The sequence below is a fragment of the Micromys minutus genome (genome assembly GCF_963924665.1).
Source record: "Micromys minutus genome assembly, chromosome: 19".
In the NCBI taxonomy this organism is placed as follows: domain Eukaryota; kingdom Metazoa; phylum Chordata; class Mammalia; order Rodentia; family Muridae; genus Micromys; species Micromys minutus.
In genome coordinates, this window is record NC_137954.1 from 27,353,203 (window position 1) to 27,380,862 (window position 27,660).

The following is a 27,660-nucleotide window of genomic DNA, read 5'->3' on the forward strand; positions in this document are numbered from 1 at the left end:
ACGGAATAAGGAAGACATATAATGACAGCCAAAGCAATGACCTCAGAGCTGTTTCTTCGGGGACAGACACATTCCCAAACCCTGCCCTCTACCTATTTCTCCTCTGCCTGTCACATTGCCCCCCTAGCCCTTGATGCAATGGGAGATCCATTTATAAATTCCATTCTCGGCTGTAATTACACTGTCAAACAACCTGAACACTCAATTTCTGTTCCACAAAGTAGTCGATTGGCAGCTGTGCATTTTGAAGGCAACTAGAAACAGCGGAAAAAGCGCGTTTCTTTTCATAAGCATCTCGCCCGCTATGATAGAAGGGGCTGCGTGCTTGATATCTAATTTGCCCCCTGCAAGGTTATCCTAGGAGAAGCCCTGGCAGCACCCTGCTAGGTGGTAATGAAAGCCGCTGGCATCGCAGAAGACAGGAGAGGAGCCAACCACTTACGGGTGCAGGGCATAGAGGCAGCATCATTGTCAGCTCTGAAAAAGCCTCGGTCACAGGTGCAGGACGTGGCTCCTTCCCAGACAGAGTAGCTGTGCGGTGGACACTTGGCACAGGTGGCATCCGTGGAAAGAGCTTTGTAATATCCAATTTTGCAAGCTACAGGGAAGGAGAAAAAGAAAAGCAAACGTGAACCACGGCAAGGGCAACAGAGCAAAATGTGAAGGCGCTTTCTTGATGGCGGAAGTCGGGGTGGGGTGGGGGTAAGGGGGTAGCCATGATCACTTGTCTTGAAAGGCAGCGTAAAGCAACCCAAGACGTGGGCTGATAGGTCTTAATGTAACCCAGGCAAACTCTCTCTGTAGCTGAGGGTGGCCTAAATTTCTCATACTTCTGCCGCCTCCTGCCTCTATCTCCTCCTTTGAGTGTTGGGATTCCAAGCGTGTGCCACTCTGCCTGGTTTACACAGGGATGACGATCAAACCCAGAGCTTTCTGCCTGCTAGGCAAGCATTGTGCCAACTCAGCCCCAAACCCAGCATCATAGCGTCTCTTCAAGGCTCACTGGCAAATCTGATTCGGTGTCAAAGAGCCTCCAAAGGACACTGCCTTGAAACTAGTGTGATCAAGGAGAGCGCAATCAAAGTTTACTAGACTATTTGGCACTATCTTGATCCACCTTACTGTAGCCGCTTCCCAAAGCACCGTTATCATCGTCTTTAAAAGGAAGAATTCTAGCTTCCAGCAGATAATTACAACTTGTTACAAGGCAGCTTTGACCTCAAAGTCCCCCCCCCCCCAACTTGGATACACAACCACTAACCTCTGAATCTGAGGGCGTTCCTGGGGAGGGGGGGAGGATGATCTTTGGTTTAATCAACTGGTTGGAAATGTGCCCAAATGCTAACACAAAATTGGTCAGCAATTACTTCCTAATTATGGTTACAAAGAGACTCAAATAGAAAACACAACAAAAGCATTTATAAAAGACCTCATGAGCCATTTCTTTTCAGGACACTACAATACAGGCTACTACAAGATAGATTCTGGAATAGTACAGGATAATTTATTCAAACAAACAGCTAATAATATGGTATTCATTCTCAAGTGCACAGATTCCCCTACCCTCACTCATTTTCAACGCACACCCTCTGCCCCCTGCATCGAGCACCCTACAGAGGTGAATTCAGAGAACACAGGTTTTTATGCACCTGTGATTGGCTTTCCATGATCTCAGCTTTATAAACATCGCGCTGACACTGAGGACTACTTTCACTAATGTGGAAAAATTCAATGCTGCTGCAAAAACCTCTTCATAAAAATTAATTAATAGGGCTTTGCTCCCTTCCCCTCTTTTTCCTCCCACACCCTATCTTAACCTAAAATAAAAACCAACTGGCCCCATCAAGGATTAAGGTCACAGATAAGGACGATGATAATTAAGTCATTCCATAACATCTGAGGATGGGAAAGAAAATGAGCTAACCAAAATTTCCCCAGCATGATTTTTCTCTATGCTAGCTTCATTTATCATGTTCTCAGAATGTGTCAATACCACCAAAACCTCTGTGGAGGAAGAACCCAGTGCAAATTCACTAGCTGGACATGCATGAGACCAACCACGGTAGCCATCCAGGGACCTCTCCAGAAAGAATAGATGTAGTGCTCCACACACGCTGGGTTCTCTGTGGAGATAGAACTACACAGACTTGGCAGTTGCAGAGAGAGCTGCCCACATTGGTCCAGAATCATTCACCCATACACTGCCCAGTGAAGACCGCCTCCTCGCCCTACGGCCTCGCCTGCAAGAATTTTCCTCCTCCTGTCTCCCATAATGACAAGCGGAGGACTATAGCAGGCGCTCAGAAAGGCACATTTACTTCACTCTTATTAACTAAAGTTGTTTATGGAATTCCCTTAACGAGCCAAAACTTTATGGCGTGTGGAGCACCAACAATAAAAGTGCTCCCAGATCAATCTCTCTCTTGTTTGCTTTTCAATCTTTCACTGGACCGAAGCATCTTTAGAAAACCAAATTGCTCGGGTGGCTGTGATTTATGTGTCTCCCAAGTTCATATGCATCCCATAATTAGATATGGTTCAGCTTACAAGGTGGCTTTGGGTCTTGTTTAAGATGGCCCTAGGGTTTTCATGAAAACCTGCAACCTGGACATTGGCAGGAAGAAGTCAGTCCAGGTCTTGTGGTCCCACATCACACAGGAAGAGTCCTAAACAAATGTACAATCTCCCTGGGTCTCACCTGCCACTCAGTGAGTCACATAAGACAAAAGCAACTCAGGGAAACTCATGTTAGGAGTACCAAGAAGACACAAAGAATTTTAATGTCTTCCAGAAATTTTTATTCTGGTGAATGAAAATAGGCACAGTAAAGACGGTTGAGTCTAAACTGCCAAGACAAGTCTGGTCTCCTAAGAAAGCCAGGAGAGGGGACCTGGAAAGATTTCTAGGGTTTAATGTGCATGGGAGAAAGGGGGCTTGTGTAGTAGAGGTGGGGCTTGTGTGTTGAGACTGGAGGAACCTAAGGGCTAACATGGGCCTTGACAAGGTAATAGGCACCAGTTATATGTTCATGGAAGAGGCTCAAGTTCCTCTGAGCAGAGGAAAGGAGAATGACTTCCATTTTAGCAAGCAGGAACTTTCTTTAAGCCCCTAAGGGAATGGGAGCTTTTGTCTCAATGGCTGACCTGAGGAAAAGAACTTTTTCTTAGGGGACCAGACACCTGGCTAGTTTAAGCATACTTTCATTTTTTATCAAACATCAACATGCAATGTGGCAGAGTGAGAGAAGAAGGTGATAATTGATAGAAATTAGATCAGTATGATAAAGAAACACTGAATTCTAACAGAGGATGTTTCTTCCAATTTGTTAAGAGCTCAAAACTTACTGTACTTCTTCAGTGAATCTAAAGGGGAGAAAAAAAATGTTTGACTTTATATAATTTCTTTTCTTCCTCAATGTTCATATCAACATATTACCAAGAACAAATGAGTTTATTCGGGAAATACAGAGTTCTATACCAATTTAGAAAACTGAAAGCTCCTTTTTTCAACACATTGACTATTTTCATCTCTTAACTTCTTGCTTTTACAAGCACAAGCAAAAAATACAAAATTGTCATTGTGCTATTCTCGGCAGCCCCTGCCACCCTTAACTACATTAAGACCATGTTATTAATATTTCAGGATTCTTAGAAAGGCTCTTTCAAAATACAGTAGTGGCTTTTCACACACACACACACACACACACACACACACACACAGCCATTTTGCTGCCTACGTTCAAAATGACCTTCTAAATTGATGGTTTGGTGCATTTCTTTGCTCTGTGTGGTTCAGCCTTTCAGAACTTAGCTCAGAGATGCATAAGTGCATCCGGCATCTATTCACGACTATACTTAAGCATCTTCAGAAGCTCAACATCTCTTTTATTTACAACATAATTCCCGTGAAAGATTCACTTGGTACACTACACAGTGACATATACTTATTTCTTGTCATTTTTTTTTTCTGAGTTGATTGAGAAAGGTTGCCCCGTATTTTTGAAAACAAATGACTTTATAAGGAAATCCAACATGCTTTCACTAGGAATCTTCCCCATCCCACCCACCCCCCATTATGTCCCAGTAAAGATGGGGAGGATGGGTCACCTTTGAACTCTTATCTCTCATGAAAGATCAACTCCATGCAGCAAACTTCCATCCAATCCCTTTAGCTTCACATTAATCACTTCTTTATGCTAACAGGAAATAAAGGAAAATGAAGGAGGATAAGAAAGAAAAGAAAAATAGGAGCAAAGGGAGACATTCCTTTCCTTGGTATGCCTACAACCATAACTTCAAGTTTCTTCACCAAAAGTAGCAGAGCTTTCAGTAGTCTACACTTTGAAAGTTCAACACAGGAATATAAGACAGGAAGAGAGCCATAAATTTTAGCAGCCTGGCCTATCTCACACAAACAAAAGCTCATGTAAATTCTAAATTTTTAATTTATAGAGTTTGTTGTTGTTGTTGTGTTTTGATTATAGATGCAATGGGCTGGTTATACCTACTTTTTAAAAAATGCCCTCCAACAGGGGCTGGAACGATGGCTCAGTGGTTAAGAGCACTAACTGTTCTTCCAGAGGTCCTGTGTTCAAATCCTAGTAACCACATGGTGGCTCACAGCCATCTGTAATGAGATCTGATGCCCTCTTCTGGTGTGTCTGAAGATACTTACAGTGTACTTATATATAATAAATAAATAAATCTTTAAAAAAAAAAAATGCTCTGGACAGAGAACATGGGAGGTTGAAGGCTAGGGGGATCCTGAGTTCCAAGCCAGAGTTCAACACACACACATACACACACACACACACACACACACACACACACACACACACACACCTCTGGTGTGGATGGTTATGGCCACTTTTCTTCTAGAATTACAAAAAGATTCACAGCAACTAGTTGTCTTCGTACTTCATTTTAAACTAATTTGCAAAGTAACTTAGTAGCAGCTATTTTGGTGGCAGATGTCAAACAAATTATTGGATCACAGTTGCCATAGTGATCCAAGTGTTTGAAGTACTAATGCTATTTTGCAGATATGCAAGAATCCAAGGTTGTGAAGGGAAACTTCCAAGCATCCTACTCCAGAGTTCCTGTCTCCCTAAAGGCTCCTGTGTACTGCAATGAGAACAGGCCTTTCAGCAAAATTCTGGTTCTGTTTCACTAAGAGGGTGGGGCAGTACAGGGATGTCACACAGCTCTCTCCCTGATTCTCACTGCTGCCTTCACTGGCCATTGTTGTCCTGTGATCCACTGTCTGGTTAGAGACCCTCTAGGGCTGTCACTTTCCTACTGAGAACTTGAGGTGAAGTTGGTCTATATGGGACTAACTATAGGAGCGAAATACTCTCCAGACTTCAAGTACCTAACCCCACCCCCCTACATACATACCCAAAAACCTGCTTAATTTTACAATTATTATCTATTGAAATCACATGCACACAAAAATGCCATTACCTTGTATTTCATCTTTTACAATATGTCTCAGGGATTGGGGAGACCACTCAGTGAGTAAAGAAGGTGTTTGCTGCATTAGCAAGAGGGCCTGCATTGGGATTCCCCAACATTCAAACAAAAAGAGCAGGTATATCATGTGCCTTTAATGCCAGCGCTAGGGAGACAAGGCTATACTGGAGCTTCATGACAAACCAAGGTGGCCAAATCAGCAAGCTCCAGATTCCTGTCTCAAAACACAACGAGGGCACTCAATGCACACCTCTGGCCTCCATGCACTCTGATGCATACACCTAAACACATATACATGTTCACATCACATAAACATGCAAAAAACATACGTACACATTTACTTTTTCAGGGTGACCAGTAAAGCTTAAATATATTCTACAATTTCCCAATATATTCCATATTATTTATAAAACATTGCTCTGGAAACAGTAACATTGAGCCTAGAAGACACACACACACACACACACACACACACACACACACACACACACCCTTGCAGAACTGAGTATTGCAAGCTATGATGCAGCACCTAGGAACCTTTGTCAAGACACCCAAGAACCTGTCCCAAAGAACCTCATCAATGTCCTTAAACTCAGCTTTCAGCTAGCTAATCTCTATGTAAAACCTAATTTGAATTACAGTCCAAATTGGTAGTGATGTGGATGTTGGGGTGAGGGGCAGTTAAAGGTTACCTTCCCAGGTAACTAACTGGTATTGCAATTAGAGCCTCCAGAAAGTCAGAACAGAAATTCCAGTAGGAATCCTCTGAGAATTTCAGCCATTTATGCAAACTAGTCCCTGAGGAGTATTTGGCTATTGGCCCAAAGACCTCTCTACTTTCCTCTGGATGTGACAGAAGTACACACTTTCTGCACTCTGTGTACCAGACACAATGTTTATTTTGGAGTATAAACAAAGCCACTTACTGACCATTCCAATAAGTCGCTTCTCTAATGAAGTGTTTGCCTCTATTATAATGAAAGAATAAATGATGAGGAAAATAATCTGCATGATATAGGATTGCTGTATTCAAGATTTCATAAAAATGTGCAAGTCCATTTGGAAAAGCTGGAAACATTAGGCAACAACCCCCCTCCCTGCTCATATTGTGAAACTGAGGTGAAAAAAAGGAACAATCACAAAGTTGGCTTTCTCTTCTAAGCAATGTGATCCAATGATGCCACCATCTTCTCCTACTCCATCCTCTTGAAGCTCCATGGTGATGATGATTGACAGCTACTACAGGAAAGAGGTTCTGGTTCAGGACTCCCAGACTCTGCTCCTCTCATAAACAGTAAATATAGCCAAATGTTGCCAGATACATATTATTCAAATCACAGTGCTATATTAATAAATGGAAGTGGACCATTAATAAGACCTTAAAGATCAGCTTTCATTGGAGTCAGCAAACCCTTCTGTAGAGTCAACTAGTAAATAACTTAGGCTTTACAGGCAAGCTCCGGAAGAAGAAAGATACTTTGTATCAAATTGTATGTGTAACAAATACTATGTAACAAATTGTTAGTGGTACAATTTGAACTAATTGGAATGGTTAATTACTTTTTGGTATTAGAAATTTACTAATGAGAACAGAATTCTTTATTGGAGATATAACATTTCTCTTAATTGGTCTTCAAGGAAAGCATTTTCTATTAACAAATCAATTGCAAATGCCATCCATAAAAACATTACTAGCTTTCAGGTCATATAAAAACGGGTAGCAGTCTGGATTGGGCTCAGGGGGCTCTGCACTGTCAGCCAAAGATTGAGTGGGTCTAAATGAATGCCTTGCCCAAGGTTCCTTTCTAGAGCCTGTTAGAAAGGACCTGGAATCTACAGCCACTGCTCTCTTTGTCTGACTGAAGAGCATTCTAACAGTCACTGCAAAATAGAAAACTTCCTATCAGCTTATCTTATTGGAAACACTGATTAGAGTTATACACCACCTTTAAATTGATTTTTTTCTTTCTTTGATTAAAAGAGGTAGCCAGACCTGGTTGAGGGTGGGGAAGAGGGAGGGGTGTTGCTACTTTATTTGCAGATCTGTTTCTTTTAAGCTCTTTCAAAATTCTGCAATTACAGTGATTACTTTTAAATTCACTTTCCTTGACAGCCCAGAAATAGAATGGTTCATCTACACCATAAATGGTCAGGATCTGGGTGTGGAGGTGCATGCCTTTGATCCCTAAACTCCAGAAGTTCAAGGTCAACCCTAGAAAGTAGAGAATTACAGCCAGATTGGGTACGGTTTCAATAATGATATTAATAAGAATGATCAACAGGAAAGATGGCTCAGTAGTTAAGAGAAGAATGCATCTTGCTCTTTCATAGGACCCGAGTTCAAATCCCACACCCAAATTGGGCAACTTACTCCATCTCCAGAGGATTGGTGTCCCTTTCTGAGGTAGACAGAAACATCACACAGAAACACACACATAATTAAAAACACACTAAATCTTTAAAGTAATAATAATGGGGCTGGAGAGGACCTGGGTTTACTACCTGCATCTACAATTAGTGACTTCCAGGGACAAATGCTTTCCCTGCCTTGGAAATGACAGGCTCATTCCAACCCGGGACTCAGACCGGCACAGAGAGGAGCCTAAAAGCTGGGCAAGATGTAGCTTGCCTTATCATCTTGGAGTATGCTGAGGATTCTACTGAGATCTACTTTGTGACATTAGAAGACCAATGAAGAGCTGAAACCGAAGTCAACCCGGGCCAAGTTCTTACGATGCTAAAGCTCAGTAAATTCTAGCCTTGGTTTAGTGTTCTCTAATCTGCCTTCCCAAAAGGACGGGTGACTATTAAGTCAAACACTAGGCTCCACACTTATTATTGTCTGGTGGGGCCCAAGAATGTTAATTTCTTTAAAATTCTGAGATTAATAAGAACCCTGCTACAGCAGGTACCCCATTCTGAGAACTGCCCAATTATAAATAGATCCATCTCTTAATGTGTGTGTGTGACTGTGTGGGAGTGTGTTTATGTGTATGATTTGTGTGTGTGTGACTGTGTGGGAGTGTGTTTGTGTGTATGATTTGTGTGTGTGCCTGTCCTGTTCCATCATCTGCTCCATTCTTCTGAGACAGGATCTCTCACTGAACTTGGAGCTAAGCTGGCAGACAGCAAACTCCAGGAATCCTGTTGCCCGTGGATTCCATAGTACTGGGGTTACAAGTAGGCAAACAGCCACATTAGGCTTTTTACATGGATGCTGGAACTTAAACTGAATAAGTGCATTAAGCAATCGCTCATCTCTTAATGAAAAAGTCAATGCATAGTTCATAGCAAATAAGTTCAAAAACACTTCTTTTCTTTTTAAATCTACAGGATAAGCAATAGGTTTTGGGACGGGGTGTGTCAGAGGTGCAGACATTTTTGTAATGCTTAAATAAATGATACATGTCAATGCTTACTTTAGGCTGCACATAGATAATACACTTACAGTACTTAAAAGACAGAACCTGGAATAGAGTGACCTTATACAAATGCTGAAGGTCATTCAAAGAAGACCAGTCCGGGAACTTCAGAGCACCAAGCAGAACACAAGTGAGGCCTCATCTCAAAACCCAAATCTAAGCAAACTTAGCAAACTAGTGCTGTCTCAGATGGGCACCCAGGGACATCAACCCTGTGGATATCACTGTTGCCTTTTAACTCTATGCTTCTGGACCCCAAACCCTTCTTTCTTTAGACATATTTCTGCCTCTTTGATAGTTAAGTACAGGAAGGTAAAACCAAACAGTTTTAAAGGTCACTAGATAGATTAACAGTGCACTCTGGGGAATATAGGAAGTTTATACTATTCATTGGAAATATTTTTTCCTATGACAATATTTGGACAATCTATAAGAGATACACTGTGTAGTTTTGAAGGCTCAAGCTTGGTCCAGGTTCCTCAGAACAATGTTTTCAAAGGCTCTCAGGAGGTGGTAGAGACACAAAGTTTCCATACTTTGAGCCAGTTTTCTAAAAAATGGCTGGCCGTCGCTTCTTTAAAAAGTTGAAGATATTTGGGACAGAGATGTTTTATAATCAAAACCAGCAGGAAAGCAATAAAGGATGCCATCGGCAAATGAAATGATTTCTTATGTAACATTTCTATCTCCTCTGCCTCTCTTTAAAACTGTGCAGTGAGTCATGCAGAAAACAGTGGGGACTAGATTTGGTTCTTAGTCTATAGAGTTTGGGGAACAAAAGCTTAAGATGCAGCAGCCTTGACAAGTTTGGCCGCCCGGCCTCAAGGAGACAGGGGATGATAAGAAACAGAAAGGAACCTAACCAATGTGACCTTAAGGAAGAGGAACAGAAAAGGGGACCCAGGGATAAACCCATTTTGCAGATATTGACAGGAATTTGAGAGGAGGAACAGAGAGGTAGAGCCAGGGTTTGCAAAAACCAGTCTTGTCCCAGGAATCCTCTTCTTGCTCATTCCTCAAAACAAGATTGGTAAAAATGGTCCAAAGAAGTCCTGGCTGTTTCACAATAACAAGGTGGGTCTCAGGAGGTAAGTACTTCTGCTTTAGGGCGGGGCCCACCATCAAAGATAACTGCCTACCTCAGAGAACACTGGATTCCTGGAATCCAAGGTGACTCAGAAGGACAGATTAACTGATTCTCCATTCTGATTCTCACGTGCAGAAGTGATAGAGATTAGGTAAAGCAAACCCCAAAGGAATGAAGTAGTATGGGATATGCTTTAGCTGCTCCAGAGTTACCTGGAACAAGTAACTTGTTGTCTCCGGAATAGGGCAAAAATAAAGATAAGCCATGTTGAATTTCTTTCTAATATTAGCTTTTTGTTTTTTTTTGAAAAAAAAAAAACTGAATACAATTTCTATTCATTATCATTTTAGTCTACCCTTATTTAAAATAAAACTGAGACTACACCAATAATTGAATGAAGCTTATAGTAACCACAACTTATTTAGCTACAAAATAATAGCAGGTAATTTTTATTTAGCAAACATTTAATTGGCTAAGTGACTGGGTGAGGGTTCTTGTGGGTTCCTTCTTTCCAGCAATGTTGAGCTCCCTCTCTTCCTACAAGCCCAGGCCTATTTGGACTCTCCGTCTCCTTTCATTCTCTCTTTAGAGCTCGCTTCGAGAAAAACAGACAAGAGGAGAAAATGACAGAAAGTGTGCTGAGAATTGCCTTGCTCTTTCATGAACAGAAGGCAGTATAATCCCATAAATAGGTGGGTAATTCCAAAATGTCAGATGTGGATGGTTTTCAGATGAGGTGCAGTAAATCCTCAAGGGGCAGATTCAAACAAAGCTTGTTCATTTTAAATTAACTCCGTGAAAGTTGTTGGATGCTGGCAAAGAGGAGTGCAAGGAAGCCATCTAAGTGCGGGAAGTACTTCCCTTGGCTTTGTGTGACCTTCCGTGTTCTCTATCCTGTGTCGGTTACAAACCCCAAGAGTGTGTTCAAGGAGGTCAGAGGCCAAGCTAGGGGATCATTTATTCGGGAAAGATCTACCATATATACGTTGGTTTTTCAGTAGGTGCCTCTCACACTGGTACCTGAATTTCATACATCAGGATAAGCTGGACAGTAAGCCTTGGTGTTACAAACAAAATAAGAATTTCGGTGTTACACAAAGAAGAAGCTGGGCAAGAAATTCTTTTGCAAAAGGATGCACCCTAACTCAAACCAGACTATTGAGCACACTGAGGCTAACGCTCTCCTGTCTTTGATGCTTCATTGGTGGGGAGGCTCAACTTTACAATCTATGGGGTTGGCTATATGGTGAAAAGGGAGATCATCCAGGAAATGGATCTTGGCCAGCCTAGCCACCTTTGAACCAACGAAACCCTTTCTTGTACCTGTCTCCACTGTATCTAAGATTATGGGTCCATGCCTTGCTTTTTGCCTGGGTGCTGGAAATTAAACTCAGACCCACATATTTTAGGGGCAAGCAGTTTAACAACAGAGCCATCTTCCATGCACAGTTGGGATGGAGGTAGAAACAAATGGATACATTATTTCAACTTGATAATGTGGTACCAATTTTAAAACAGAAGCCGACAACAGCAACCTGTAATCACACTGCAGGTTTTTTTTTCCCTTTTGTTATTTTAAAACAATGCATTTTGCTAAATAAAGATCCCTCACTCCTACTCTAATCTCATCCTCATTTTCCCAATTAGGACATTGAAATTTTGCTATATATATATAAAAAAGAACTCAAACCACATATTTGAATACCACTGAGGGGGAAAAAAAACTACCAGGTTATTACCCTAAAGGGTACAATTTTATCTATTACTCCCCTTTTCTGATGGTGATCCTTCCCTACAGCTTTCTGTGGTAAACTCTGAGATTAAGAGAATAACTTGATTTTCCTCAACTGATTTCATAAATGAACAGAACTTGAAAGAAAAGCCTTGGCAGGGAGAATATTTGCAGGTCTTGTAGGGAACCAGGGCCCACACAGGCTTCCAAACCCAGTTCCAGGGGATCCATCTTCTGGCCTCTGCAGACCAGGAAAGCACATGGTATGCATATATAATGCAGTCAAAATGTTTACTCACATTAAACAAGTAACCCCCCAAAATTAAACCAAAACCAATAAAGGATTAAGGGTATACTCAATGGCAAAGACCTTGCCATATCTCACACATCTAAGATCCTAGATCACTACTGCAAAAGTGACTGGTTAAGTATTATGAAGAAATAAGAAGAAAGCCAAATAATTTAGGATGAACTAAAGGCTGAAAACACTAAACTGCTAAACTAATACCATTAATTCGAATGTAAAATTACTAATAATATCTGGCGAGACTTTTGAAAGACTTTTAAATAAGCTACCATCTCAACTTTTCATCCTTGTGGTGGGTGCATCTGTCACAGCCAGGACATGCCAGTCAGGAGCCACTCACAGTGACCTTGATTCCCCCCAAGACATTTCACAGAGCATGGGGGGGGGGGGTTCCGATGATTCTCTTTTGTCTTCTTCCCCCTTTGATACTTTGATAGGGTGCATTCAGACTAGTTGCTCATTAGAGGCCCGTGGGGGCAGCAGCAGATCAGGACAGCTGCTCTCTCCGAAACCCCTCCTCTTTTTCCCCCTAACCCCAATTTAAAGCCAAGATCTGAGTAGATTAGCATCACTATAACTGTATCCGCAGCGGGCCGCTGCAGCCAGAGCTAGCACAAGTTCAATCTCGTCCTAATGATCACACTAGCAATCATGAGGATGACTTTACTGAGCACATTCTAAGAGCGAGGAGACTATGAAGTTGTTGTCACCGCGGAGGGAGCAGATAGATCACAGCTCACTCTCACATCTGAAGGGTCCGTCGCTGTCTGGCAGAGGAGACTTCCGACTTCCTGGGGGAGGGGGAGTTCTTTTTATTCGCCACGGAGCCAGGCAACGCAGATGCACTAACGCAAAGGAAGTAACAGTTGGGGGAAATGACACAAGACCCCGAAGTATCAATCAGCTGGAGAAGAAAAGAACATCTCCAGGAAGCCAGGTCCACCCACAGAAGCTAAAACAGTAGATGTCAAAACTCCCAGGAAGGCAGTGTGGGCACTGAAGGTGTTTACTAAGCTGGTGAAAAGCACAGGAACCAAGAGGAGGCTTTGCTTTTGCTCCTACCTTTGTAGTTAACCGTCGTCATTTGCTTAGTTTCTCTGTTTATTTAAAACTAAAGGCTGCAAGGGGGGCTGGGGAGGGATGAAATCTGTTGTGAAGCTGGGGCCAGAGCAAGAGAAACACGTGTTAAATAATTATTTGATTAACTCAGGGCAGCATAGCTAGTCATTGTCACTCAAAGGATTATAGCCAGAGTTGTCACCAGCCATGATTTATTCCTCTGAAATGTTGGAGTCAGAACTGCTGGCTGAGCTTCTTTTTGTTCTGTTGATGGTGCTTGAGGCGTTCAGGACAGGAGTGGGAAAAGGGGCCGGAGGAGGGAGAGATTTAAAAGAACTCCTCCCTCCTCCCAAAATCTCTCCTCCTCCCAGATTCCTGTAATTAGTAGCATCTTCCTCAGTAGAGGTTTTGGATCACTGTCACTGTGGACATTTTTGAAAGGGAATTAATTTCGAAGTTCTGATTCTACATGATGTTTTAAAAAGTGATTTATGTTAAGCAGATAGGATCATGCTAAACATCTGGTTTTGGTCTCACATGTTAGGGGATTAAAGGTTTTTTTTTTTTATATAACTATCTGCCAGCATTTAATGTTACATGTGTTGGGCTATTCCAGCCTTGCCTTATGTCTGATGAGAAGAACAAAATAAAACCTCTCCAGGAGTTCCCTGAAGAGACCTAGTCTAGACCAAGTAAAATTTATGGAGAAGCTGCGCTGTCTGTTTTCAGTTTGATGCACAGCAGAACGGGGGGAGGGGGGGTCATTGCAAAGACCAGCATCCCAAACACCTGGGACAGCCCTGATGGTCTTGCTATAACACAGATATTGCTAGTACCAGACTACCATCTTACCCTCCATCACACTCCTGAAAGTTGAGTGTGTGTGTCACATTGTGTGTGCTCAGGCACACACACTTTTATGCATTAAACTCCTCAGTGAACTTCATCAGGTGTCATTGTCCTAAGAACCCAATCTAAATTGCACAATTAAACCTAGCAGCCTACCAGGAGTTTACCTATGAGCTCTCTTCTAGTGAACCACATCCCCAGAGGAGCCTGCAAGATGATGATCTGCATCCAAATCCCCTCTTGCAAAGCATGAAGGACTGAGCAGGTCTCTAGATGCTCTTTATAGGCTGACAAGGGGGCTGGTCCTATCCTCAGGGACCCTAGGAGGTTCACCAAGTGCTGCCCCTGGCAGCCCAGCTTTCTCTGACATCAGCTTGGATTCATGGGAAACGGCAAGATGCCAGAAGCACTTACAGGTAAATTCTTTGTCCCTTTCAAGAACTTCTGACTTCTGCTGATGACTTAAAACGTGATTATCTTTTGGTTGGGGAGGATTATCTGTTAGGTCGAAAGATCATTTCCGGATGTAAATAATAAATCATGAACAGGGACTAGCGAGCCAAAGATTTGTTTCTCTCATTTAATATTCCCCACATCTAAGCAAAGCAACCGGGAGGAAAAAGAACAGTGAACAGGCTGTGATGCTCAGTGTTTGGGTCAACAAATGTGGGGTCAGGGAAGAAGGGAGGGAGGGAGAAAAGGAAGGAGGAAGGAAAAAAGGAAGAAAAAAAAATAAGAAGAGTAATAGAAGAAGAGAGACCAGGAGAGCGGAGATAGAAACAATAAGTCTTGCATTTTATTTATTTCAACAAGAATTCTTATTTTTTCCTCCAGCAACAACTCAGATTTGAAACTGGCTCAGATTTGAAGGGAAAATAGTAACAGTGATATCTAAATCCTGCTCTGTGTGTGTGTGTGTGTGTGTGTGTGTGTGTGTGTGTGTGTGTATGTGTGTGTGTGTGTAGACAATGTTGTAAGGTTAAACAGGTGGTCACTGCTCTCCTCTAAGCAATTCCTCCTCGTGGGGTGGTGGCTGCACAAGCCTTTAATATGGTTCTCTGAGTTCAAGGCCAGCCTGGGCTACAGAGTGAGTTCCAGGCCAGCCTGGGCTACACAGAGAAACCCTGTCTGGAAAAACCAGGCAAGAGTCCAAGTCCTGCCACACACATAACCAAGAGTCCATTTCTTGCGGTAGCAGAGACAGAAGTGAACCCCGGATGTGGAAGAAGGAACCGAAAATGGAAAAGCTGACTCCTCTATTCCAGCTTTGGTATTTACCAACTTATTTTATATAGACTTATGTGAACCCGGTGACTCCAAAACAGCCTACGACATTTTAAGCTTAGATCAGGAGCCCGCTATTCAGTACCCAGTCTTCCTCCCAGGACTGATCTGATCAGTGCAGTTTATTATTCCTAGGTCTGAGCCTGGCCACATCCCTGGGGTGAGTAAGGAACTGAGTCATGAAGTCAGCTACGAAACAACTTTGTCCCCATTAAGATCATTCTTCAAGCTTAATTTCATCTCACCCATCTTACAAGATCCCCAAGATTCATGAACCTTTAATTTTTAAAAATTTTCACTCTCTCACCCCAATTGGGGGGGGGGTGTTTTGAGAGACACCTCACATTGTACATTGTGACTGAGGTTTGTCTAGAACTCTTAACTGTAGTAGAACGGGCTAACAGATTGGCCTCACAGTTACAAGGATCCTTCTGTCAAGTGTCTGGAATGTTACGGAGGAGAGCTTCCACACTGTGGAGTAGTTAGACATACCTGTGCTGGGAACATCATGGTGTGGGGGATGCTGAACAAGGTCCGCATGTTTACAGGCATACATTCTAGTGGCAAGCACAGAAGTCAGCATGGGGAGAGGGCGGGGCCGGGACATCAGCCTGAGCTGGAACCAGAGCTAAGAAAGAGGCAGCGGGAAGGAGGAAAGGTGCCTGGGGAAGCAGACAAAGGTCCAGGAATGTTGCACCCTGGGTAAGTGTGGAAGACGGAACTGAAAGCAGGTTTGCTATTTGGAGCTTTTGAGAGGAATGCCAAAGCCAGGAACCTAGAAGACAGATACAAATAACAGCCCTTAAAGTCTCAGGTGCCGTGCTAAGAATCACAATGGGATTTGCTATAGATTTCCCAAAGATCTCACTAGGAATTAAAGATATAGGCCAGTGGCTGAGTGCTTGCCTTAACAGACAAGGCTTGGATCTTCAATACTCTGGGAAAAAGATTCCACCTGCTATTGGAATGTGGGCCACCCAAGCTATCACTATCAGAGAGAAGGTCTTTCAAGAGGCCCCTGAGGTGGTAGCCAAGGGATGGGGTGGAGGAGATGGGACTAAGAGTCAAGTTCCATATCAGTGACATATGAGACCAATCTTGTTCCACCTCATGCTCAGAAAACATTTCCTTAAGTGGACCTGAGATTCCAACCAAGTGACAAAGAAGTGATTTCTGATTTCCCCCTTGGCTCTAGCTCTCACTGTGAGTCATGCCTAGAGCCACCTGTTGGGGCCATCACTTCCACAGCTAATTAGACTCAAGACACCTCCCTGTTCTCTAGCCTCTGGAGGTTGGAATTAGGCCTGGTCCTGACCACTTAAGGGGGGGCCACACCTTGATAGCAGCCTCATGACACTACCATGACTCGAGGCGGATCCCACCAGTGGCCAGATTCCTGAATATGATTCAAACCGGAATTAAATGCAGCTGGTGAGAACCCGCCAGGGTTGCCAGAACTGAAGGAAAGAGTTATTACAGTTTGTGGAATGGCCTCAAGTAGTTGCTGGTGTGGGCAGTGTGATGGTATTCATTGTAAGGTATTTCTTTCTGGTCGTCACTGACGGTACCCTGACCTAACTAACCTGAGACAGCAAGTAGCCAGCCAGCTGGTCTCTACAAAACAACGCTGAATGCTTTCTACTTGGTTCCGAATACCTTCACTTCTTGATCGCCTCTGCTTCAGGAACTGAAATCAAGCTTATTAGGAAGGAGGCCCTTGCCCGGATGTCTATAGGGAGGGACCGACGTCTTATTTACAGACCACTTTTCCCCTACCATTTTGTTGTTCTTTGGTTTGGTTGTTGATTTGGGGGCCTGGGAGGGGTTGTTTTGTTTTAAGACAGAATTTATGTAGCCCAGGCTTGCCGGGGAAACTCCTGATTTTCCTATCTGAGCCTCTCTCTACTGTAGCACAAAGCACAGTCTTTTAGAAATCTGCGATCCTCTGCAGAACACATTCCAAGCTCTCAGCAGCCGCCAGTAGCCTTTCTTGTTTACTGTTTGAGCTCTGGTGTTTCCAAAGGTTCTTGTAAAGTGGAGTTCACCATCTAGTGATAGTAGGAGCGCTGACCAAATACAATGAATGGGGCCACCTGGGTTTAGCATCTACATGTTGATGAGCACCCAGGCACCTGGACAAAAGGCAACTTCGACTACCTCTTGCTACAAGCTACACAAAGATTTTTTTTCCCTAGGTTCTCTTTCTTGTCCCTGTTGCCTTTGTGACTTGCATTTCCCCTCCAAAAGCCTGCCAAAGTACAGACTCTGTTGGAAGTTGCCAAAAGGGAAGCAAGGACAATCCCACCCCAGGCAGGCAGAAAGGATTGCTGATAATCCCTGCAGGCTGGGAGGGGCAGGGGAAAAGGCCTTTCAATGGCATCTTGTGAAGAGAGCTTGTCACCTCCGGGTTGTAGGGAGCCTGTGGCTCTGATCACCCACCAGGAAACTGAATGTAGTGAACAGAATCGTTTTTAAGAGTTACAATATTTAGATATGAATAATTTTCTTAAGAGAGATAGCTGTAAACGTTTGAAAGGGGTGGAGCTGGTAAGGAAAGACATCAACCCTAACAAGTTTGGGAGCCCAGGCAGATAGGATGAGAGATAAGGCCCCAACTGGGTTAGTCACACCCTCCTACACACAATTCACTTGGCAAACACTCTCACTAACAAAGCAGGTCTGTGCTTCAAGCAGAAGGCAGTACAGTCCAACAACCAGAGTGCCCAAGAAGGTGATTTTAAATAGTCTTAAAATTTTTTACCCAAAATATCTGGGGGGAGAAAATGATCATTTTTTTTTTTTTTTAAATGAGGACACCTATGACGCTCCTATGGCCACAGAAGCTAAGGTTCCGCCATTGAACCTTCTGGAAAAGTGTCAGAGACGACAGAGAGTTTCAATTTGCTTTGAAGTGGAAGATAGATGGTTATTCCAACACAGGAATCTAAGGAAAGGAGGGGGGACCACTGAGAGTCATGGAACCCTAGGTCCCTTCTTTCTGTTCTCATCAATCCACTAGGGTTGTCTGTCTGTCTGTCTGTCTGTCTGTCTGTCTGTCTGTCTATCTATCTATCTATCTATCTATCTATCTATCTATCTATCTATCTATCTCTTCCTCTGTTCCACCTGCAAAGAAACCCTAGTAGGATTCCTGTCCTGCTAGGCATGAGTGTCTATAGGCCCTATCATTAGTCAGAGAAGGGAGCCCCTCCCAGAATTTAGAAAAGGAACAGTTAAAACCAATGACTAGTGTATTCTAGAAGAACCAAAATAAATATTCAAGTACAAGCCTACATTCTCATCTCAGAGCCCAAGAAAACAAAAAGTGATCTACTTCCACAACAACCTGCAGGGTCCCAACTATAGTCTCTTGATCCCTTTCCAAGATCTAAAGTCTACTTCCTGCCGTCTTTCCCTCTTCCTCTTTGCAGGTCATTATGTAAGTCTAAAGGTTGTAAATATTCAATAAATGAAATGATCATGATTATGCCACAATCCCTAATGCCCCTCCCCATGCTATACAATTCAAAAAAAAAAAAAAAAAAAAAAAAAAAAAAAGAAAAGGAAAAAAAAAAGGAGTCAAACCATGGCTTCCATTTGGCATCTAGCCCCATTTGTCCCTGAAATTCCACCTACAACCTCAGCAAGGGCAGACTACACAGCGTTTGTTCTTGTTTGGATTAGTTTTCACACATTCGCAATGGCATATGACTAAAGTCTCAACTCCTTCCTGAAGCCTAAAGGCATGCACTACCTCAAACATCAAGCAACACTACATTCTGGAATTCTAATTCTAATTCACACCTGCATATGCACCACTTCCTGCCTTAAAGGTCATGTGCACACTCTGTGCACACTCGCTTCCTTCACTACTTCACACCCGAGGGAGAGACCTGGAGAATTAGATTGCTCTCCTTAATCTCTCTTTTTACTTAGCAAACTTCGAATTCTCACCAGATGTTCTAAGATGATCAGGCACAGTCTTTCTCTTTTACCTCCCTCCCCACAAGACTGCTTGAGTAGCCCAAGCTAACCTTAAGCTCATGACCCTCCTGCCTCGGCCCTGCACCCCTAGGATTACAAGTCTGTGCGAGCTCATCTGGCTTCTAAACTCTTGTTTCTAAAAGTTCATCTAATCGCTGACTTTTTCCCCCATAAGTTGATGGATGATTCTGAACAAATGAAAGAGAGCCATCAATCATGCTTAAAATTCATATTTTATAATGACATGATAACATTTTGATGAACCCCCTTGACAGTTCTACTTTTAGTATGCATTCTTTGAGAAGTATACCATGGCACGTTTAATGCCTCTTTAAAATATATTTGCATTTTATTAACTTTTACAGCATCTGCATTCATTTGAAATTTCCTATGGCTCATTTTATTATAAGCCACTCTTTGATGGTTTTTCTTTTTAAACTGTGTTAAGGTACTTTTTAAAAAAGAGGGGGATATAAAGTAACTTATTATTTCATACACAACAATACTTGGCATATGGACCATTAGCCCAGAGATATTTTTACACTGATTCTTTCGCTATTCTGAGCTTTTCAGACCAACTATCTTGTCTACCATTGTGACTTCCAACAGTCAACTTCACTTCAAACTTGTGTTAATTAAGGACAGGGAGAAAGCAAAAGCCAAGACCTATAGACACCCCTTCTGTTTAGATGTTACAAGCTATTTTAAAAAGTAGGCTTGAGATTGTTTCAGGGTTTCCCAATGCCAGAGACTGTAAGAAAATAACTCATACAGGGAGAGGGAAAACAGAGCCCCCTTGATGTGAGTTGTTTGAGACATTTAAGTCAAGATGCAGCTGAGAATAGAGATCTGACCAGAGGTCAGCATGCCCACAGACACTGGGAAACATCTGCTTATAGCTCAAGATGTAGGGTCTTGCAATCCCCGATTTCTAAGCCAAATGGACAAAAAGATTAAAAAAAAAAAAAAAAAAAAAAAAAAAAGACTCTTTGACAGACAAGAAACACAGAGTAAAGAGGGAAGGAACATCCGTTTAGCACTGGCAGGGTCTAGATCTTCCCACCTAGACCTCAGCCTCTCTCACATGGCTGTTGTCTACCATAGCTCTCCAGACAAGTATCCTAAGAACTTCAGAGCCAAGGCTACAGACCATTGCTGTATTCACTGATGAACTACCAGAGAACATGAAGAAATCTCCAAGAGATGGAAGCTTCGCATCAGCAAGGGGATAGTAAGGGTAAAGTCTAGAAGAGACTTTCAAGGTGGCTGATGTCAATGGTCAGGACCTTTAGCAACTATCGTATCCAAGAACCGGCCATGTTCAGTCTGTTCAGTTTGCACAAGTTTTGCTGTCTGATCATGGTCCTGCTCTGTTAAATCATATTTGAGATAGTCATACACTGAAACAGACAACACAAATACAATGCTCATAATTGAATTATTTTTAATTTAATCCTGTGGTGAATCCAGAAACCTCAGCACTGCAGGTGATCCTCCCATACTTCACAGCAACAGTATAAGCAGTTACTGGAGCTCTCTCCATCTCCTCTTTCATTATTACGTTCATCCTCTACCCTGCTTCTCTATATGTATGTATATGAGTATATGTATATATGTATGTGTATATGTATAATATATATGCAAATATTAAAATCCCATTGGTTACACTGACGGAAGGAGAGCTGCCAGTGGAAACAACATGACAAGTACATAGGAAAATCCCAGATGACGAGAGATACTCTGAGGGCATAAAACAATAAGGACACCCTTTTTTTCCCCTCCAAATATTGAGAGCTAAAGCATCTAAGTACCACAAGGTGTGAAGAGAGCAGTGCACTATTTATGGTGTGTCAGAGCAGACATCAGATACAGATGGCCAAAGCTTCTGGATCTTTCTACGTGCTCCCTCCCACCCCTGCCAGTGCAAGCCCTAGCGTGGTAATATCCCTAAGCAGCAGAACACAAAGCCCATCAGATTCTGTGTGAGCACACCCAGTCTTTACACCACGCTTCCGATAAAAAGGAAACTTTAGAAAGAGCCATCATTCAGCATGCAGTCAATCATAAGACAGGTGGTTGATTACGCGTCCACCAGCTTGGAGCGCTGGTGCGATACAATGCTCAGGAGACTCAGGAAGGAGGGCAGAACGTTTGTTTGGCCATACAGCAAGACCAAATCTGCTGTTGTTTGTTTGTAGCTCCTCCAGTGTCTCAAAGTTGAAACGAAGGAGCAGAAGGATGCAGGTAAAGGCTCTTCTGCACTATGTCTGGGTGCTACGTCTAAGTTATTAGAACTCGCCAACGAAAGCTTTGTAACAAGTTCTTTTGTACTTTACTCTTTTAACTTTGACACAGGGTCTTACTATGTAGCCCTGGCTGACACAGTGCTCACAACAGCTATGGTTAAAAGTATGTGTTAGTTTGCTCACAGCCTAATCAGAGGATGCACACACACACACACACACACACACACACACACACACTAGAAAAATCAGGGAGGGCATGGTGCTCAGTGACCTTTCCGAATGTCCCAAATTCTTAACTATCTACGTACAGTTTATAGAGACCTTAATGGCTTTGCTTAGGCTGGGAAGATAAAAAAGTGTGTAAAGATTTCTTTACATATCAGGTTTCTTTATGTATCCAGGTTACTAAACAACCAGGCTAAAAAAAATCTTAATTTGTTCTTACTTTATAGCTATTGTTTAGTAATGACAGTACATCGACGCTATTTTCTAATCCCGGTATTTAGAGGTAAATTTTCCAAGTAATGTTCTTATTTTCAAAATCTATCCTCAATATGTTCTTTCTATTGTCTTATTGACTTGAGGGGTAGGGGTGGGGTGAGGATAAAGAGGCAAATTTTATAAATATGTAGTTTTAGAGCCTACTGAAGGAGCTTAACATTCTTCCGTACTAGCCAAATTACAGCCCAAGATAGGAATTTGTTTTCATAAAGGAATGTGATAAGAAATGATGCAAACATGGCCAATCTGTCAGTTAAGTGGCCTGGAGGCAAAGCAGCTGCAGTGTGGGCACAGAGCGGACATCTTTTGTGGTGCACGAACAGAGAGGACATCCTTTGTGGTGCACGAAGCTTCCCATTCAGGGGAAAGGAAACCGGCACTGGGCTCGATGGGCGATGTGCAAGTGTAATCAAAAGGTTAATTTTTATGACTGTGGATTTAAATATTAGAGATGGGGAGGGAAACAAGCTGCCCTATGCTCCCTGACTACTTCTCAGTTCAATAAGATGAGAAAAGTAAGTCCTTTGTTCACGTGTGTGTGTGTGTGTGTGTGTGTGTGTGTGTGTGTGTGTGTGTGTGTATTAGTTCCGGCAGCGGCAGGATTCTGGCCACACCAGTCCTGTGTCTCATCAGCAAAGATGAACATGTTCAGTGGCCAGACACACCTGAAATGAGTGATCGATGGGTCTGTCATGTCAGAGCAGTGGGAGATGAAATGTAACCCTCAGCAGCGAAATGGGGTTTGGTCATGCAAAGAATAATAGAAAGGAAAAATAAAATAAAATAAAAAGGAACCCGGCCACAAAGTACATAGCTGGTATGTACACAAAATAGGCAGTGGGTGTCTGCTTCCTTCATGGTCCTGGCGCTCCCCACATCTAGTTACTGAGAGTCCTTGAAAAAAGCCATTAAGAAAAGAGAGTAAGGGTGAGCCCAGAAGGTACCAGCCACGGTAGAGTCCCCTCAAGGGCTGTGCCTCCAGAGTGGTAGGTCTCCTTTTGCAACTTTGAATTAGACTTGGCTTTTTCCCATGCTATTGTCTAGCTAAGAAAACAGGTTCAACAAAGATTCCAAGTAGTTAACTAGGCACAATGAGAGTCAGATTGTGGCTTAGCACATTCCAAAAATACGTATTACTAATGTTTACAGGAGGGTCATGGTCTGGCTCTTTAGCATACATAGTATCAATTATTAACCCTGAGTAAGGAAAAAAAATTATGCCCAGATTAAACTAAGGAAACTGAGGTGGGTAGAGTTAACCAGTTGCCTGACTGCACGTGGCAGAGGGGTGTCAGCCTCAGAACTTGAATTGTTCTGGAATGACAGGCACAGTACATGCATTCATACCTCTCAAGTTCCTTCTTCACTCCTATGAGCTCAAAACATAATGGAGCCTAACACAAACACACACATGCTTAAAAATCGCAACTAGGAGAGTCCGTGTCTTTAGAATGGCATGCGAGAATATAGCATAATGTACAAAACTCCTTAAATTCAACTTTCCCACCTCCTCCATCTTCCGTTTAACTCCCTAAAGGCCTCCCTTAAAGTCACTTGTACCTTTAACATACGCATGTGCCTCCTTGCCCGTTCCTCTGATTGGCATCTGTATGGATGGCTCTCCCTGCCTGGTTTGTCACTGGAAAGCATTAGAAGCAATGGGCAAAAATGAGGGATTAATATGGAACGGCCCTGGTTAGGAATGGCTGGAAGGAACATAGCTCACAAGGCTCTGGACCAAACTTCATAACTGCCTGGCTTAGGACAATCATTTAGCAGCACAGGAGAGGATGCCTAGGACGCTTACGCTCATCCCTACCTGCTTGCTCATTTCTCCTGAGGTCTGAGGGCTCCCAGTGATCCACCTGTATTCAGAATTGCAGACACTAAGGTGAAATGTCTGTGACTTCTTAGGGCATCTTCTCAAATCCTTTAAAGGGCTTAACACAGAGTTGGCAAGGATCTGTCTCTAGCCTATCAGTGGCCTGTGTATATCTCACAATTGCTCTGGGGTAAATGCTATTGCTACTTCCAGCTTTGAAGAGGAATTGAGATGCAAAAGGATTTGGGAACTTAACCCTCACTAACCAAGAAGACAGTTTACATGGGGACAATGTGGCCTGAGGTTCCTGATAATGCCCCGAAGACCCCTCTCTTTAATATTTTCCCCAATTCCTGAAGCTCATGAGCAGACACAAAGACATTCTCTCATGTATTAAAGAGGTTCACGTATCTTTCTCAGGTCCAAGGCCTCGAGTGCTCCCCCAACCCTCACACTTCCAGCGGGTGAACCATATCTGTCGTTTAAAGCTTTACTATGCTTGTCCAGGTCTCTCCTGCGTAATGGATGCAGATTCCAGATAGGAGGCAAGTAATCCACAGCAAAGGACTGATAAGAGTCTCTCAGGTAAGAGAACAAACATAATAGCTTCACTGAAGAGGGCACTCGCCAAACACAGGTTCCAAACACGCAGAGAAGAAAGAGTAGCCAGCTCAAAACAAATACCGGCCTTCCTAGTAGAAAATTCTGCACAAAACGACCCCAGTTCCATGCTGAATACATTAACCATCAGAAGGATCAAAAAGCAACAAGAAAAATTCTACCAGCCACTGAGCTTCTTTCCTGTTCGCCCACAGAAGACTCCCAGCGTCCCTTGCTTACCTATGCTAGCTCTCTTTGAATCAGGGAGGAGGCCAGTCAGGCCCTGTTGGAGCACCTCTTTTATTAGAACATTCTTACACAGCTTTCTTGCTTTTCCCTAAACAGCTGTCAGTTAATGAACTAAATCATCAAAAATCCCCAGGCCAAGCAGGAATTCTCCCATTTCCCAGATGGAGAAATTGAGTTTCAGGGAAGTTACCAATAGCATGAGGAGAAAAATCAATAGGTGACTATCTATTCCAGTGTGGCTCTGGGACGACATCCCTCCCTCATCCCCATGACTTCCCTGCCCTTCTGAGTCCCAAGGTCTTCTGTTCTGTCATCAAATATTCTACATCTCAGAATTTAAATATTCTCCAAATGCTCATAATAATAAAGCCCTGCTTTGAGCCTCCACCTGCCATGCTCTCTGATCCAAGTAGATAAAAATCAAACTAGCATTTGGAGTCTCGGAACAATTAAGAGCACGTGTCCCTAAAAGAATAATTCCCGTTCACATGCCACAAGACCTCTTTTTCCCCCTTCAGAAAGAAAGAAAAAGAAATCACCTCTAACAATACCTATAACATAATAATATACCGGTGATTCTCTCTGAAAGCAGGTTTCATGTGATTTCCTTTAAGGCAATATTCCATACTTCCTAAATGTCTATAATTAACATATATTACACTGTTTGACATTAGTGGGGAAAAATGATTTTTTAAAAAAGTTAAGCAATGAAGGCCCTGGAAAATGTCATATCCCTCCAGGAGGGAGCAGGGGTGAGGGAACCCCTATGGAGAGGACTGACCCTGTCAGTCCTGGGAAGGGCTGCAGAGGGGGCATGCTGGTAAGGAACAGAGTAGGTGGCTTCCTCTCATGCAGAAGGGATAGAGACTGCCCTTCCTGCACCTAACATGCCAGACTGGTACCATGCAGAATGCCAAATACAAAATTTGGCTGGATCTGGGCAGAGTGGATTCAGCTCAAAACTGCAACCAGACATAATCTGCAAAACCAACATTTTGTAAGATAGCAAACCTGGCTTCAGTTCACAGGGGACCATCACAAGGAAGCCCAGACTTAAAAAAAAAAAAAAAATTATGGACGATGCACAAAGGTATAACCTCTGGCTTTTGGCAGCTTTTTGTTAATACCCCACTGGCCTTAGGAAGTGGCACAGGATAGAAAACTCCAGCCCCATACTGCAGAGCCTTTTCGTGCCACATCATGGATAAATGTTTAGACACAGATGAGCCGTCCCCCTACTTTTCTTCACCAAAAAGCGGGACATTGGCGATCAAGAAGGTATTTGAATATGGACACTGTTTTCATACCAGAAAACTTATAGCTTTACACTCAATGAAAAGGAAAAAAGAAATTTAACTCAGAATGCAGAATTGTTTCAAGCATTATGTGAACTGAGCCTCAAAATATGAAGTACACGAAGGAAGCTGCCTGGTGGACTTATAAACCATGATGCTCAAGGGGATCCAACTTCATGACATTCGCGGGGCAGAAGTTGCTGGACACAAACTGATTAGCAGAACAAGACTTACTTTCTCTCTCCAAAGAAACATATCTTTGGTACAAAGCCTGAACCTCTTCTTTCCTATGCGGGGGGAACATGTCTGTGCAAGTCACAATCAGCTGCTCTTTGTTAGCCAGGCTCTGTGTAAACAGTAAGCCAGCAGACTGACTCATGCCTGGGAACAGGAAGAGAAAGGATGGGCGCTAGCTGTGAACTTTCATCTGTAGTCATGTTCAGCTTTACCCATTCCAGAGGACAAGACGGTGGCAGTTAACATCTGTAACTTGAAACACTTGCATGTGGCAAGAAGCAAACTCTAGAGCAAACTGGCATCAAACCACAGTTCTCTGGGGGGACTTATGGAGCTAAGGATCACAGGGTCTCTGTCCTGTCTAAGTCTCTAGTAGTCATTATGGCGTCCTGGGACTCAAAATGTTGATTATCCTTCTCAGAGTCTGAATGGCTTGGAAAAGTGTTAAGACTCAGAACTGGTAACTGAGGGCCACCGGCTTTGTGTGTGTACGGTCTGGGAATTAGGAACTTGGGGATGGAAGTCTGTTCTGCAGCTTCACAGACTGATCTGTGCCTCTGCCTCAGCCAAGGGAAGGAAGAATTATAGCAGTCCATGTGGTCTGCAGTGCATTCCTGAATCCCCAAACAAACCAGAAACCCAGATTTCAACTCTCCACTGTGCAGTGGGTGGATCCGATTATTTGGTCGTTGTTACATTTTTGACTTCTTATACATTCATGTCAAAACTGTACATATGCCTCATGAGATGTGGTGGCCCATACCTTTAATTAATGCAAGCACTTGGGGAGCAGAGACAGGAGAATCTCTGAGTTCAAGGCCAGCCTTGGACTACAAAGTGAGCTGTCAAGGGCAGCCAGAACTACATAAAAAGACTCTGTCAAAAAACAAAACACACCCCCCTCCCCCCCCAAGAAAAACTCGAGACTATACAGATTTATGGGAACTAAGTGTGATGATTTTAAGTTCTCCCTTCTTGCTCTAAGTACTCAGAAAGTACATGTATCAACTAGGAGCAGCTAAAGACAGCTTAAGAACAGGCGAGAGAGGCAGATCTGAGTTTGAGGCTAGCCTGGACTACAAAGTGAATTCCAGGACAGCCAGGGCTACACAGAGAAACCTTATCTCAATAAGGAAGGAAGGAAGGAAGGAAGGAAGGAAGGAAGGAAGGAAGGAAGGAAAAAAGGAAGGAAGGAAGGAAGGAAGGAAGGAAGGAAGGAAGGAAGTAAATAAAGAAGGAAGAACAGCTTATCCAATGGGTCATTTTGAGAGGTCCAGGATCAGCTCCAAGTACTGTCACCATCAAGTTCAGAAAAGAATCAGGACTTGATCACAGCAAACCATACCAACAACACAAAGCCCCACAGTACTTGAAAGTGGGAAGTTGATATTGGGTTTCTGCAGAAAGAACTCTACACACTAGTCAGAAAAATTGCTTATGCCCGAGGTTTATAGTTCCACATGATATTAAGAGTAAACCACTCCATACCTCTGATCTGATCCACTGATATGTATA

The 27,660-nt window shown here is 42.9% G+C and overlaps 1 protein-coding gene across 1 annotated transcript in view; it reads right to left on the bottom strand.

Moving 5' to 3' along the window:
• The window catches only part of EPHA4 (EPH receptor A4), a gene marked incomplete at its 3' end in the record, with an annotated part of 130,214 nt that overhangs the window by 66,030 nt on the left and 36,524 nt on the right, over positions 1-27,660 (bottom strand). Inside the window, exon 4 of the mRNA XM_080933181.1 lies at positions 443-598. Within this exon, the coding sequence (XP_080789307.1) occupies positions 443-598 (156 nt within the window). The remainder of the gene's footprint in view (positions 1-442; positions 599-27,660) is intronic.